This window comes from Erpetoichthys calabaricus, chromosome 11 (assembly GCF_900747795.2).
Source record: "Erpetoichthys calabaricus chromosome 11, fErpCal1.3, whole genome shotgun sequence".
Taxonomy (NCBI): domain Eukaryota; kingdom Metazoa; phylum Chordata; class Cladistia; order Polypteriformes; family Polypteridae; genus Erpetoichthys; species Erpetoichthys calabaricus.
Window position 1 is genome coordinate 144,102,024 of NC_041404.2, and position 15,786 is coordinate 144,117,809.

General features: G+C 41.1%; 1 protein-coding gene across 1 annotated transcript in view; it reads right to left on the bottom strand.

The window, feature by feature from the left end:
- The window catches only part of tecpr1a (tectonin beta-propeller repeat containing 1a), a 38,360-nt gene that overhangs the window by 12,116 nt on the left and 10,458 nt on the right, over positions 1 to 15,786 (bottom strand). The window contains exons 9-11 of the mRNA XM_028814219.2: positions 10,638 to 11,143; positions 10,296 to 10,441; positions 8,731 to 8,886 (exon numbers count right to left, since the gene is read on the bottom strand). Of these exons, the coding sequence (XP_028670052.1) occupies positions 8,731 to 8,886; positions 10,296 to 10,441; positions 10,638 to 11,143 (808 nt within the window). The remainder of the gene's footprint in view (positions 1 to 8,730; positions 8,887 to 10,295; positions 10,442 to 10,637; positions 11,144 to 15,786) is intronic.

The following is a 15,786-nucleotide window of genomic DNA, read 5'->3' on the forward strand; positions in this document are numbered from 1 at the left end:
AGGGACTGGCAAGCTTTATTTGGCTGAACGTCCTGTTGTAGTCAAAACTGTTACAGAATGTTCCCACAATGTTCTTACAGCCTCAAGAACCTACACAAGCCTTTCATAAAATATGCTACAACAAATGACAAAATGTCCTCAACTTGTAGATGTAACTTCAAACTGCCCCTAAAAGCAGCAGAACAACCTCATAACTCAGATAAGTGCACACCACACTGGGACAAACTCTTACTCTGGTGGTGTGCCACTGAATAGTGTTGTCTGGATTGTACCACTCTATATAAAGTGACCAACTGTAAGTCAGGTGGTCTGCAGTCGTGAAGATGCAGCAAGCCTCCTCAGAATCTAGAAACCCGATATCTACCATGACATATCTAGAAAGACAAGTGATTAACAGCAGGGGTGTGATGTACAACTCAAATTGATTAACAATATCTCAGCTTTGTTGTCCCAAAGTCCCCCTGGCAATACAAAAAGGGCACCACATTTTTTTTTAAATTTGATATACTTATGTTAATCCCTGAGGGGAAATCGTCTTTTCGCATGACCTTGGGAGATCAGAGCGCAGGGTCAGCCACTGAACAGCGCCCCCGCAGCAAACTGTCAGGTTAAGGGCCTTGCTGAAGACCCCAATTGAGGATGATCCCTTCTGGCAGTAATGGAATTTGAACCGGTAACTTTTCAGATACCAGTTCAGCTCCTTAAGCCTCAGAGCCAACACTCCATCTAATAACCATCAGTCCACAGAGAGGGGAGAGAGATGATAACACACATTCTTCTAGTCCTCGTATGGTGTTGTTCTTTTGGGGCTTACAGATCCTTCATAATAAGCATAAAAGTTTTGCTCTTGCCACTGTTGTTATCGACATACCCATACAGCCAAGAAATTACATGATTCATTGGAATGTCCAGTTTGACACTCAACCATTTAGCCCTTAACGTTCTCACTATGTAGTCTGCTTATTAGATGAATTTACAGAACATGTTTGGCAATTTGTTTTCTTTTTTTTGCAACAACAGAACAGACGGAAACTCACCATTATATAACCTGGCTGGTTATTCACCATTTTATATCAAGTTTGATGCACAGCCTGTAAGTGTTAATCATAAGCAAAGAAGACATGCAAAAACCTCATTTGCAAACCTGGCCATGTTGATCTCTTATGCTGGTTTGCATGCAAATTGGATAATTGCTTCTGGTTGCAATTATTTAATTTTTGAAACACGCTCAGCTGAGGCAACAAAATTACATATATAATCACAAATCTATAAAGGCAGCAATTGCACAACTAAACAAGTAAGTTAAAAGAAACACAGAGCTTCCCTAGCCTTTACTGAAGCAAATACCCTCATGAATTCACCTGTAGTGCCCAGAAACACACCTACAGTATGCACTGAATATTTATACAAATATGTTAGAGAGCTCTATACCTCTGTGCACACATGCAGGTATTTACTGTATAAATGCAGAAAGCACACCACAGACACCTGAAGCCTTCCGAAGACAACAACCTTAGATACCCCTGTAAACTGTCCTCACTCAAAGTGAACGCTACTCTTTATACATTCACATATATGTGCCAATTACAAATCTCTAATATCTATAGAAACCTTAAGCTACAGTGCTATCTCTCCTGTTTATAGTATGCATATGTGTAACATAGATATATATACACACACACAGAGTATATATCTCTCTCTCTATATTATATTATATATATATATATATATATATATATATATATATATATATATATATATATATATATATATATTATTATGGCGGACAGCCGGTAGCTCATCCATGCCGGGATGCTCCTGAGATGGAAGGATGGGGGAAGGCAGCTTTTCCAGGACACTGCCTCCCCCAAAACACTAGATTGCAGCTCCCCTGGAGTGTAACAGTTCCCCGGATACCCACAGGGCATCCTGGGACTTGGGTGCCACCAGGAGGAGCTGTGAGAGGACTGGAGGAGCCATGCCTCATCCATAGCCCAGAAGTACTCCTAAGTCAAGAGGACGGGAGCCCTGAAGTACTTCTGGGCTGAAGAAAAAGTCAAACCTCCATCTGACCCAGAAGTTCGAGCAAGTCATGTGGGCGGAAGGACAGAGGCACTTCCGGGTCAAGGATTATATAAAAGACTGTTGGACACCCAGCAAGGGAGCTGGAGTCAGGAGAGGAGTGACGGAGCTTGCTGGGAGGTGTGGTGGGGAGAATTGCGTCTCTGGTATTGATTTAATTTTGTTTATTGTGGCTGTGGTGCTTTTAGGTGCTTTTACCCTGTGTCCACATCTGTCTATTGGGTTTAATGAGGCAACAGCGCCCCCATGAGTCATACATACAGTGCATTCGAAAAGTACTCACAGCGCATCACTTTTTCCACATTTTGTTATGTTACAGCCTTATTCCAAAATTTGCAAAAACCTCAAGTAAACTTTTTTCACGTTGTCATTATGGGGTGTTGTGTGTAGAATTCTGAGGAAAAAAATGAATTTAATCCATTTTGGAATAAGGCTGTGAATACTTTCTGGATGCACTGTGTATATATATATATATATATATATATATATATATATATATATATATATATATATATATATATATACACACACACACAGTATATCTATATATGTATCTATGTTACACATCTCTCTCTATATAAAAAATCCTATGTCTGCCTGCCTTTCATGAGAGAACTACTTAATGGATTTAGATCGGGTTTTTTTCTATTATTTGCATGAACATTCCGGTTGATTTTGTGACTTCTCTGATCGCGTATCATAGTTTGATTGTGGCAGCAATTTATAAGTGCAAATCAAAGAGAGAGGCTGTGGCGTGAGTGGTGGGGAAGGCATAAAATGAATCAACTGGTGCACAAATTACTTGACATGCTGTCTTGGACATACACTTCACTAAATACCGTTTTAGAACACAATGATTCAGTTCATTGTCCTACAGAATTTTTAAATTCCATCAATCCTCCTGGCATGCCACCCCTCCTACATTAAAAGTAGGAGCACCGATTATCCTTTTAAGAAACCTGAGCCCACCCAAACTTTACAATGATACCCATCTCCAGGTCTGTCAGCTTCAGAACAACATCATAGAGGCGATAATCATCACAGGATATGGCATTGGCGAAAGGGTTTTAGTCCCTCGCATTGCTCTAATCGCGATGGATGTGCCCTTTCAATCCAAGAAATTACAGTTCCCAGTGAAGCTTTGCTTTGTGATGCCAATTAATGAGGCCCAGGGACAGACACTCAAGGTGGCAGGGGTTGATCTTAGCTCACAGTGCTTCTCTCATGGTCAGCTTTACGTTGCTTTCTCCCAGGTTAGTTCCCCAAGAAAACTGTATGTTCTTTCCCCTGCTGATAAAACTAAAAAATATTGAATATCAAGAGGCCCTCGAGATAGGAAACCTATCAACATAAATTGTTCTCAATACAAATTACAGTTTAAATTTTTTTTATTGATTTTTGAACTTTTTCCTGTTTCACTACTACGCAGGCAAGTTTTACAACACATCAGTTTTTTTCAGTATTTATCAAAATTTAAGCGGTCCAAGTCCAGTGTATAACTGAAATGGTAGAAAGGTCCACGAGAAAAAGCCAGAAGTTTAAAAAAAGGTTTAGATGATGACCAAAACCTGAAAAATACTGTAACTTTAAGAGTTATATGAAAATACCTTTTTCAGGGAATTGGGTTAATAATTTACAGCTTTGTACAGCAGTGGAAATTATTTAAGCCTGTAAACTTGAAAGATGAAGCAAACAATTTCTGCTGGTGTTCTGACTTTTGCAGATTACTTACAAACCCTCTGTCTGCATAAAAGTAGTTGAAGCAAAACCTGCTGCTACTCTGAAGAACAGAAGAGTCAAAACAGATGAGAAGGATTATACAGAAGTTTACTTCATCCACTTCACGGCTCATTCTCCACACAGTTCATCACCCAGTCTCTTTTCCCTGTACAGAACACCTCCTCTTCTTCACTCAACTTCAGCTCCATTTATCAGCACTCATCCGAAAACAGGAATGCATTTTTTTTAGCATATCCTACTTGTCACAGTATTTTTTATCAACAATTAAAATGTGGGTCAGCTAATTTTCTTTTTCTGTAATGTTACCAAATTTCAATTGAATCAGTCAAAGCATTTTTAACATTTTTACACAGACTACAGCAACTACAGTAATCCCTCCTCCATCGCGGGGGTTGCGTTCCAGAGCCACCCGCGAAATAAGAAAATCCGCGAAGTAGAAACCATATGTTTATATGGTTATTTTTATATTGTCATGCTTGGCTCACAGATTTGCGCAGAAACACAGGAGGTTGTAGAGAGACAGGAACATTATTCAAACACTGCAAACAAACATTTGTCTCTTTTTCAAAAGTTTAAACTGTGCTCCATGACAAGACAGAGATGACAGTTCTGTCTCACAATTAAAAGAATGCAAACATATCTTCCTCTTCAAAGGAGTGAAGCAAACAAATCAATATGTCTGTTTGGCTTTTAAGTATGCGAAGCACCGCCGGTACAAAGCTGTTGAAGGCGGCAGCTCACACCCCCTCAGTCAGGAGCAGAGAGAGAGAGAGAGAGAGAGACAGATAAAAACAAAGTCAAAAATCAATACGTGCCCTTTGAGCGTTTAAGTATGCGAAGCACCGTGCAGCATACTTAAAAGCTGCACACAGAAGGTAGCAACGTGAAGATAATCTTTCAGCATTTTTAGACGAGCGTCCGTATCGTCTAGGTGTGCGAACAGCCCCCCTGCTCACACCCCCTACGTCAGGATCAGAGAAAGCGCAAAAGAGAGAAAAAGAAAAGTAAGCTGGGTAGCTTCTCAGCCATCTGCCAATAGCGTCCCTTGTATGAAATCAACTGGGCAAACCAACTGAGGAAGCATGTACCAGAAATTAAAAGACCCATTGTCCGCAGAAACCCGCGAAGCAGCGAAAAATCCGCGATATATATTTAAATATGCTTACATATAAAATCCGCGATGGAGTGAAGCCGCGAAAGGCGAAGCGCGATATAGCGAGGGATTACTGTAGTCTCTTTTTGTTGTGCAGAACACTTCCCCTTCTTCATTTGTCCTTCCACCCTATTGCCCCTTGACACTGTTCTGCTGGCGGTGTTCATATGTGTAAACTGGCAAACCCTTTTCTTTGCCCGATTTGTTTGCACTTGGCCAAAAAACAACAACAACAAAAAAAAAAAAAAAAAACAAAGTATGCAGTGTGTTAAAATATTATTATTGAAAAATAAACAAAAGTCAGCTAATTTTATATATACAGTACAGTTAGGTCCACAAGAATTTGGACATTGCTAGAATTTTTTCTCTGTATACCACCACAATGGATTTGAAATTAAGCAATCAAGATGTGACACAAGTACAGACTTTCAGTTTTAATTTTAGGGGTTTAACAAAGGTACTGCATTAAGCTTTCAGAAGTTACAGCCATTTTTCTCAGAGTCCCTCCATTTTCATAGCCTCATCAAGTAATATAATATAAAATATATGTATTATTTTAACACTTGGATGTCAATGACTGCTTGAAGTCTGGAGCCCAAGGATATTACCAGCTATAGGGTTTCCTCCGTCTTCAGTTGCTGCTTGTCTGTTGGTCTTTCTGTCTTCAATAACTGAAAAGCTTGCTTTGCTGGGTTGGGATCAGATGATTGACTTGACCATTGAAGAATATCTCATTTCTTTACCTTGAGAAACTCGCAGTATGTTTTGGTTCATTGTCCATTTGCACTGTAAAGCGCCTTCTAATCAATTTTGCAGCATTTGGCTAAATCTGTGCAGAGAGTACTGTATAGCTGTGTACACTTCAGAATTCATCCTGCTACTTCTGTCAGCAGTCACATCATCAATAAACAGCAGTGACCCAGTTCCACTGGCAGCCATAAATGCCCATGCCATAACACTGCCTATACCATGTTTGACAGACGATGTGGTATGCGATGTGGATGATGAGCTGTCCCTTTCTTTCTCCGTACTTTTCTCTTCCCATCATTCTGGTACAGGTTGATCTTGGTTTCATCTGTCCAAAGAATCTTACTCCAGAACTGAGCAGGCTTTTTAAAAGGTTTTCTGGCCAAGTCTCATCTGGCCTTCCTGTTCTTCAGTGTGACCAGTGGTTTGTATCTACTGTAGAGGTAAACCCTCTGTATCGACAATCATGAAGGCGTCTTTGGATTGTAGACTTTGACAGTGATACGCCTACCTCCTCTAGAGTGCTCTTGACCTGGCTAGATGTTCTGAAGGGGGTTTTCTTCACCATTGAAACAATTCTGCAATCATCCACTTTAGTTGTCTTCCGTCGTTTCCCAGGCCTTTTGGTGTGGTACTAAATGTTGATTTGGGCACTCCTAAAGTTTTAGCTATCTCCCTGAGTGATTTGTTTTGTTTTTTCAGCCTACTGATGGCCTCTATTATTTACGTTGACACTTCTTTGGCCTGATGTTGAGTTCCAGTGAACAGCTACCAAATGCAAATTTAGTGCTTTGAATCAACTCCAGACTTTTTATCTACTTAACTTGTCATGGAATAATGAGGAAACAGGCCACACCTGGCAATAAAACTGTTTGTCAGTCACATGTCCAATTACTTTTGAGCCTCTGAAGATGGAGGCACTCAGTGAAAAATGGCTATAACCTCTGAAAGCTTAATGCAAAACCTTTGTTAAACCCCATAAATCAAAGCCGAAAGTCTTCTTCTGTCACATCTTGATTGCTTAACTTCAAATCCATTGTAGTTGTATACTCAGAGAAAATTACAAAATTGAATCAATGTCCAAATACTTGTGGACCTAACTGTATCTCTCTCTCTCTCTCTATATATATATATATATATATATATATATATATATATATATATATATATATAGAGAGAGAGAGAAAATCCAACATCTGTCTGTATGTCTGTCCACTACTTTCTCGAGAGAACTACTTAACGGATTTCGATCAGGTTTTTTTTCTAGAATTTGCTTGAACATTCTGGTTGATTTTGCGACTTCTCTGCTTGTGCTATGTATCATAGTTTGCTTGTGGCAGCGATTTATTTGCGCGACTCTGAGAGAGATACAGCTGGCTGAGGGGAAGGGGGCGGGGGCCCCCTCACTCATATGCCAGCCTCAGGACGTTCCTTACTTCCGTTCAGCTAGCAAACGAGAGAACTTCTTAACGGATTTAGATTGTTTTTTTTTCTATAAGTTTCTTGAACATTCCGGTTGATTTTGTGACTTCTCTCATCGCGCTAAGAATCATAGTTCACTTGCTGGAGAGATATACAGTAACCCCTCGCTATATCGCGCTTCTCCTTTCGCGGCTTCACTCCATCGCGGATTTTATATGTAAGCATATTTAAATATATATCGCGGATTTTTCACTGCTTCGCGGGTTTCTGTGGACAATGGGTCTTTTAATTTCTGGTACATGCTTCCTCAGTTGGTTTGCCCAGTTGATTTCATACAAGGGACGCTATTGGCAGATGGCTGAGAAGCTACCCAGCTTACTTTTCTCTTTCTCTTGAGCTGACTCTCTCTGATCCTGACGTAGGGGGATTGAGCAGGGAGGCTGTTCACACACCTAGACGATACGGACGCTTGTCTAAAAATGCTGAAAGATTATCTTCACGTTGCTATCTTTTGTGCAGCTGCTTCCTGAAACGACATGCTGCAGGGTGCTTCGCATACTTAAAAGCTCGAAGGGCACGTATTGATTTTTGATTGAAAAACTCTCTCTCTTTGTCTGCTCCTGACGGAGGGGGTGTGAGCTGCCGCCTTCAACAGCTTTGTGCCGCGGTGCTTCGCATACTTAAAAGCCAAACAGCCCTATTGATTTGTTTGCTTTTCTCTCTATCTCTGTGACAGTCACTGCTCCTGACATGCACTCCTTTGAAGAGGAAGATATGTTTGCATTCTTTTAATTGTGAGACGGAACTGTCATCTCTGTCTTGTCATGGAGCACAGTTTAAACTTTTGAAAAAGAGACAAATGTTTGTTTGCAGTGTTTGAATAACGTTCCTGTCTCTCTACAACCTCCTGTGTTTCTGCGCAAATCTGTGACCCAAGCATGACAATATAAAAATAACCATATAAACATATGCTTTCTACTTCGCGGATTTTCTTATTTCGCGGGTGGCTCTGGAACGCAACTCCCGCGATGGAGGAGGGATTACTGTATTCACGCTAATCTGAGACAGAGGCTGCGGGCCAAGGGGAGGGGAAAGCGTGACATCAGGCATGGGAAGCTGGGCAGGGCCCTCCTCGCTTTCCTGTTTTACTACTACGTGAGCAGAGCCATGGGGGACGGCTAGTATATTATATATTCATACATAGGTACTTATGTACAGTATAAACAAACAAAGAAAATATACACACCAATATACAGGGCTCATTTAAGCAGTGACACAGAGAAATCAAAATTGTTTCTCTTTTGTTGTATTTACATGCAATTCAGGTATACTAATGAATTCACTGATTAGTGGATGGAAGGCCACAGTTTTGTGTTTTGTTCTGTGCTTAGTGAAGTAGGAAAGAAGTAATAATGATAATAATAATTAATTACATTTATATAGCGCTTTCTCAGTACTCAAAGCGCTATCCACACAGGGAGGAACCCACAATCTTCCACAGTCTCTTTACTGCAAAAGTAACAAATGAAGCAGGAATGAGCGCAAGTACAACAAAAATGTTAAGTACCAGCACATGTACAACATACCTTTTTCTCATCATTAAACATATAGTAGATGAAGAGGATCCCATCCCGATTGCCCTCTGCGCCAGAGAACTGTTCCAGGGCAAACTGCACATCAATCCATTTGTTTGGTTTCCAGTCTCTCCACCACTGCATGTTACCTTTTTTCACCCACACAGACTGCAACACAAAGAGAAAAATGAAAAGCTCTCTTTCAGATACAGCATGTTGTGAACGTGAGAGTCCCAAAGCACAAAAGACACAATCATGTCATGTCATGTTGGGCAGCATACACTGGTACAGTGCGTTGCCACACCCACCACACAATGAAACAGCTCAGGATCCTGATTGGTAACCCCCCCAGGCAGACACATGGTCCAGTCTCACCCTCCAGAAATGACCCTCTATCTGCCACAGCCAGGTGTTACGTGGGCGTCCCCATGACCTGGTCCAGCCACTCAGGTCCTCAGCAATGAGCCGGATCACTCTAGTGGAATCGCACCACATGGCTGTAGTGCCATAACTGACGCTTCCTCACAATGCCAGTAATGTGCCTCATTCGGGACCCCATGAGCAACACAAAGTCAAACCAGCGGTACCCAAGGATTCTCCGAAAAGACAAAGTACCAAAGGAGTCCAGTTTTGGTCTGAGGTCACTGGATAGCGTCCATGTCTCACAACCATATAGCAAGATAGGAAGCATCGGGACTCTAAAGACGTACTTTTGCAGATATCGGGAGCGCCACACACCCCTTTCCAGTGACCTCATGACCCTCTCATGCTCTCCCAATTCGTCTACTGAATTCATAGGAAGAGTCACCAGACACATGAACGTCACTGTCGAGGTAAGTAAACCTCTCGATGAGGTCGACACTCTCTACGCAGACAGACACACTGCTGATGGCTGTGCCTAAGCAGTCATTAAAGGCCTGGATCTTGATTTTTACCCAGGACACTTAGACTTACTTGCTCAAAATGTCCACTAGGGGGGAAAATGATCAACCTTGGCTCTTTCCACAAAAAAGGGCAACAGATAATCTTTATAACTAAGAGATTTTTTTAACAAAGTTTTGTTGAACAAAAACAAGCTCCTTGGAGCACAAAAATAGCAAACGGTACTACCTGAAAGAATAAAGGCAAACAGATCCCAATCATAAATCCAGAATACAAAGTCAAAAACTGAGCATAAGATCAAAAATTCAGTAAATCACAAAAAAATCAAACAGCACAGGAAAACTCACCACACCACAAGCACATTCTCAATGAACCACAAGGGACTGTGGGTTATCTCAGCCTTTAAAGGACTAAAGGCAATCCCTTGATGGTGATAAGCAGGTGACTCAGCCTCTTGGGTGACCACCCACAATACATTTGGCACATAATAAAAGATGCTTAAACATAAAGAAACTAAATAAATCAGTAGGACATAAAAACGGCATCTGAACCACAGGTAGGGAAATGAAATAAAACACAACATAACATACCATGACCATGTGGCCCTTAAGATGGTGGAAGTGGAGTGTGGGGGTTTGGGTGTATATTTGTCCTGACCAGATTTCCCAATAATCCTAACATGGCATCATACCTACCTGCTCTACTGCCTGCTCGTAGTGTCGGAAACTGTCCACTTCTCTCTTTGTTCTCTCACTTAGCTGCTCAAAGATCTGTTTCCTCCATACGGCTGTCTGAGCTGGAGTTATAGACAGAGACATGGACTGCAGTGATGTGGCCAAAGCTAAGAGAAAGACAGAGGCATTAACTGCAAGACTGGACACAGAATGCTGGAGCTAGTCAGAGAGAGAATGGCTGCATTATGAAATCATGTGTCAGACATGTGATGGCCATCTGCTAGTAATAACATACTAGACTGACGATTGGCCCGGAGGTTAGATTGTTTTTTCCTGGGAGAAGACACAAGAAGATTGACTGACCTGAGGTGGAATTGAACCAGTTCAGTGGCATATGTGCATCCACGACACAGCCTCCTCCACATACCCAGGCCCAGAGGGGGTGCTCATCCACCCCATATTGATCCTCTAAGCCAAAGTTGTAGGTGGCCACAGAGGAGAGGCTGGAGGAGTCTGTAGCATCAGAACCTACTTGGGCTTCCTCCAAATCTACATTGCTCCATTGAGGCCCTCGAGATGTCCGACAAGCAGCATTGGTAGCTGTCTCGCCTGCTGCTTTGCTGGATTCCTGTTCTAATGGCGGTCCCTCCTCAGGAATGGCGCCCTCAAGCATCCTCCTGTTCAATTTGGTCTCCTTGTCTGAAACCAGGTCAGATATAAAGCTGTCACTGGTCACTTTGGGGATTCTGATCTTCGCGGTCTCTCCATCAGTGTCCTGTTGTGCTTCGGCTTCTGAAGATGATCCTGTGTCGCTCATGATGGATGTTTCTGTTGGGACTTGAACTTCACCACTAAAAAAGCAGCCAGCACTTGAAGGAGAGAAAGAGAAAAAAGGATAATGAAAACAATTAAAAATATTCAGGTAACATGGGGGGGGGGGGGGGGGGAATTAATAAATGACAGGAATCTGAGCCCACCTGTAATCTCGGGACTTTAATGGAGAGATTTGCCATTGCTGAAGTTAAGTTTCATCTTCTGGCAGTAGAGAAGGTAGCTATAGTCAGACGTGACCCAAATGGCCACACTTTTCAATAACTGACAGTTGACATGTCCATTGCGGCTTTGAGAGAGTTTACAGTTACTTTTCATAGTGCTCAGGTATTTGATGGAATGATTTAGAAGTGCACGGAGTCATTGGATTTTTTATATTGTATGTGCTCTGGCTTTTCAGCGAGTTTGGAGAGGCTCCAGATGGTTAGAATCTTGAGATCAGAAGTGCTCATCAAGGGAGAAGTTAAGTACGTTTGAAATGAAAGCTATTTGTTTACCTATTTAGTGCCTGCTGTCATTTGCCCGAGACATTTTAATGGTTAAGTAAAGGTGTGGCTACTGGAAGGTAAGACAGGATCAAGCATGGGTCAGACGCGAGCTGAAAGAAACTTCTCAGTCCAAAAGTTAATTTTAAAAAGTTTAGTGAAAATTCAAAGCAAACAGTCCTTACAGGAATAAAGTAAAAGGTTGTTACATACTTAGAATAAAAAGAAAAAAAAAGGGGAAAAATATCTCTTCTCAAAAACGTAGCCTTTTCTTGTTAAACTTTAGTTGTTTTCTATACTAAAGGATGCTTTACTTCACCTTCAGTATGTGGTAAACGTACGGCGCTGCACATTCAACAGAGCTTGTTGTGTTACTTACAACTGGGCACATTAAGGCACGGTTTGAAACTGTGTGCCATTGAAAGGCAAGGCAGGTCACTTACTGATCCTAATCTGTAGTCAAAGTGACAAGAAATAAAATATTCCTGGGGGTCATAAGAACCTACCATAGACTTATATATAATTCGCCTACCTACCTACCCACTCACTCACTCACTCACTCACTCACTCACTCACTCACTCACTCACTCACTCACTCACTCACGAAGCCGAATGCGCAGTTGCCTTCTGCGCAGCTGCCCGAAAAACCTTACGAGACCGACATCGCGGCAGGCGGCGGATTTAAGGCCGCAAAAATTCAAAGAGAAAGGCAACTTTGACCAACATCCGAACCCCAACATCGCGGCAGGCGGCGGATTTAAGGCCGCAAAAATTCAAAGAGAAAGGCGACTTCGGCCAACATCCGAACCCCAACATCGCGGCAGGCGGCGGATTTAAGGCCGCAAAAATTCAAAGAGAAAGGCGACTTCGACCGACATCCAACCCCAACATCGCGGCAGGCGGCGGATTTACGGCCTCAAAAATCCAAAGAGAAAGGCGACTTCGATTAAAGCTCTAGAGACCCGAAAGGCGATTTCGACTACAGCTTGAGGCCTAATTACGCATTCATTCAATACACCTATATCAGGTTTGTGGTGCTTATACTTATTACTATTCCACTTGTGCCCGTTTCATCTTACGTTGTCGAAACGGGCTCTTTGTCTAGTGTACTAATATATAGACAGATATTTAATATAACTTCACTGGTCAACATGCATTTTGCTACTGGGATTCTTTCATCTCTACTTTTAACAAATTTCACTTGCTGACTCCAAATCTGAAAACCGTTTTCATCCAGCACGTCCCGTTTTTTAGTTATGATGTTCCAGGTCTTGGACAACTAGGGTGACTGGACAGTAAAGGCGAATGCATTTCAGCATTTAAGAAATAAGTTTGGTCTCGAGAAAAGTGAAGCCAAAATTAAGGAAGGCGTTTTTGTTGGCCCTGAAATCCGTGAACTGATGCTTGACGATGAGTTCAAAAGGAAAGTGAAGCCAACTGAATCAGCACCCTCGTTCGTGCAGGTTGCCCAGAATTTTCTTGACAGTCACAGAGCAGAGAATTATGCTGAGCTTGTGGAGAATATGCTGAAAGTATATAAGCTTACGGGAGCCAGAATGTCACTGAAGACGCATTTTTTACATTCTCATCTCGACTTTTTTCCACCAAATCTAAGCGATGTCAGAGATGAGCACGGGGAAAGAGTTCATCAAGATATAAAGGTGATGGAAAACTGATATCGGGAAAAATTCACTCCGAGCATGATGGGTGACTACTGTTTCTTCCTGCAAAGAGAGACGGATGTGCAGTACAAGTGCAAAAGTGAGTGCCTCCAACATTTTTGGGCACGCTGACCTCACTTTTATATTGAGGTAAATTGACATAAATATGCTTTAATGTGTCTCTGGTATCATCTTCTGGTTTGTTTTCAGAATAAACACATCAAAACAATTTTGGTGGAACAGAGTCCAAACTCTAGATATTATGTTGATATATTACATTGATATTCAAAACTGTTTCAAAAACCTGACATGCTAGCTTAATTCCGATTTCATATATGGAATCGGTGTAAAGAACTTAATAAAGAGATGCTCTGAAGTTCCCAGAAGAAAACAAAAAATATTTTTTTGTAGACCAGTGTAACCAGCTAATGGCTCTTACAAAACGTGTATTCCACAATTCACTAAAAATGCATCTCCCTGAGCAGCTTACTATTGCAGTCAATAGAATATTAGATGAAACTGAAAGAAAAGCTTTAAAAAACGTGGTAAATATGTCTACATTAATGCAGCAACGCTTACAGGTGAAGAACACGTGTCTGTAACTATTTACTGCAAAATGGCAATACAGCTAAAATATGCACAGAGGACGTGATTTATTTGTTAGTATTGTCAGAATATTTGCTGGATTTCAGTGTTTCCTATTATGAGAGTTTGTTTTTTTTCTGCTTGTTTCTTATACTCTTGCCTTGCTTGTTTTCTTTGCTTTTCTTACTGTGTTCCTGTTATTCGCGTGAGTTGTTTTATGATACACACCAAGTAGGAGTCTTAGGCTTAGTGGATAACCGAGGTGAAGCTTTATTGCTATCGCAAGTATAAGGTATTTAACAAAGGGAGTTGTTACGTCTCTTAATAACCCCCCCCCCCACCCCTTAATCTGCTGCTTACCCCCAACTAGCATATTCTGGCTCGCATTGGTAAGGCTTTCGCTTCCACAGTCAGACATACTGTTGGCATAAATGACAATTTGTTTCCCCAAATCATAAAATAAAAGTATCATTAGACTTTTAAAAAAGAAAAAAGTACATCCTAAAAATGACTGTTAAAGTATTTTCCAAATGCTAGTTTACAAAAAGCTGGTCACCGAGGAGCCCAGTGGGCAAAAGGCAACTGTGCAAGTACAGCTACGAGGGCATCTGGACTCCTTTCAATGATGGTGGTATCTTTCAAAAATGGCACACTTTGGATAAACTCTTATTTAATTTGGGAACAATCCCAAGGTCTGGGCTAATTATAAGAATATTCTTGGTTTAAACAGAGGCATTTCGATAGCTTTCAGGCTTTTGTTTCATGATGGAACTTGTATGCTACTGGCCACAACTGTAAAGTGCTGCTCTTTGTTATATTTATTTATTTTTCGAGATCAATTTTTTTATCTGATTTCAAAAAGAGGAAGAGTAGGACAACAAAATAAAACATTTTCATATATAAACTTGAACCTCTTCCCCGCCCCCTGGCATCCACTTCTACTGGCTTTTATGTAATTATTTAACAAGGCTTCACTTAATAAAGAAAGTGTCCTTGGCAAATGACAGTATGCCATGGTTGTGACAACTTTCAATAAATAATGTTAACTTTGAAAATATGAAATCTATCATTTAAAGCGTATATCTAACTTCCAGGATCTAACTTTTGGTGTGACATCTCCAGCACGTGCCAGACAGGCATTAGCAGTGTGTCCTTTCACAAAAACTGACCTTAACTCTTTGCATGACTGTCAAGACTAGACACTGAAGACTCTCTTCTTCAACCTGTAGTGTAAACATTATCTGTATGTTTCTCAGTGTCTGACCATTATGGGCAGGTCTTATCATTCGGTGTTCTCTATTAGCCGAGGATTAAAACCTCAACAAAGACCCTCATTGCTGAATTTCCCAAAGAGCACAGTGCATCTGCAGCATCAATGTTATTGACTATCGGAGGGTTTCTGTCTCATCTAACAGCGGCAAGACCATCACAATAGCATTGCACCCACCCAAAGTCAACTCAGTTTCTCTCTAAAGCACCTGTAGAATCTTAAAATCAGGATCAGCTGCTATTACTCCATTATTAGTGGCCATCGTACGTATCCAGTAAAATCTCCTAGATTCTGTTCATGAAAGCAGAACTATCCACAGCATTTATAACTAGCTTTTCTAGTGTCTTGAGATCCAAAGCACCGCTTATCCTCCCCATATTCCTGACAGCTTAGAGTATGTTTAATACCTTGGGTTTGAATAGGGTCTCAGGTTTACCAGAAAAAAAGCCTCAATGCAAGATCATTTGTTGCTAATCTGTCCACTTGAAAACTGAATGAACAGAAGTTTCCCTAAACAGACAACTGAAAACTCATGGAGAAACAATTTGGGCATAATTCTGGGTTGTCACACAAAAGACAATAGGGATCTCCAATTATGTTCACCTCTAAATCACATTAAGTTCCTCTAAGTCATGTGACACCTGTAGCACCTGACCATTAAAGCCATTAACACCCTGAGA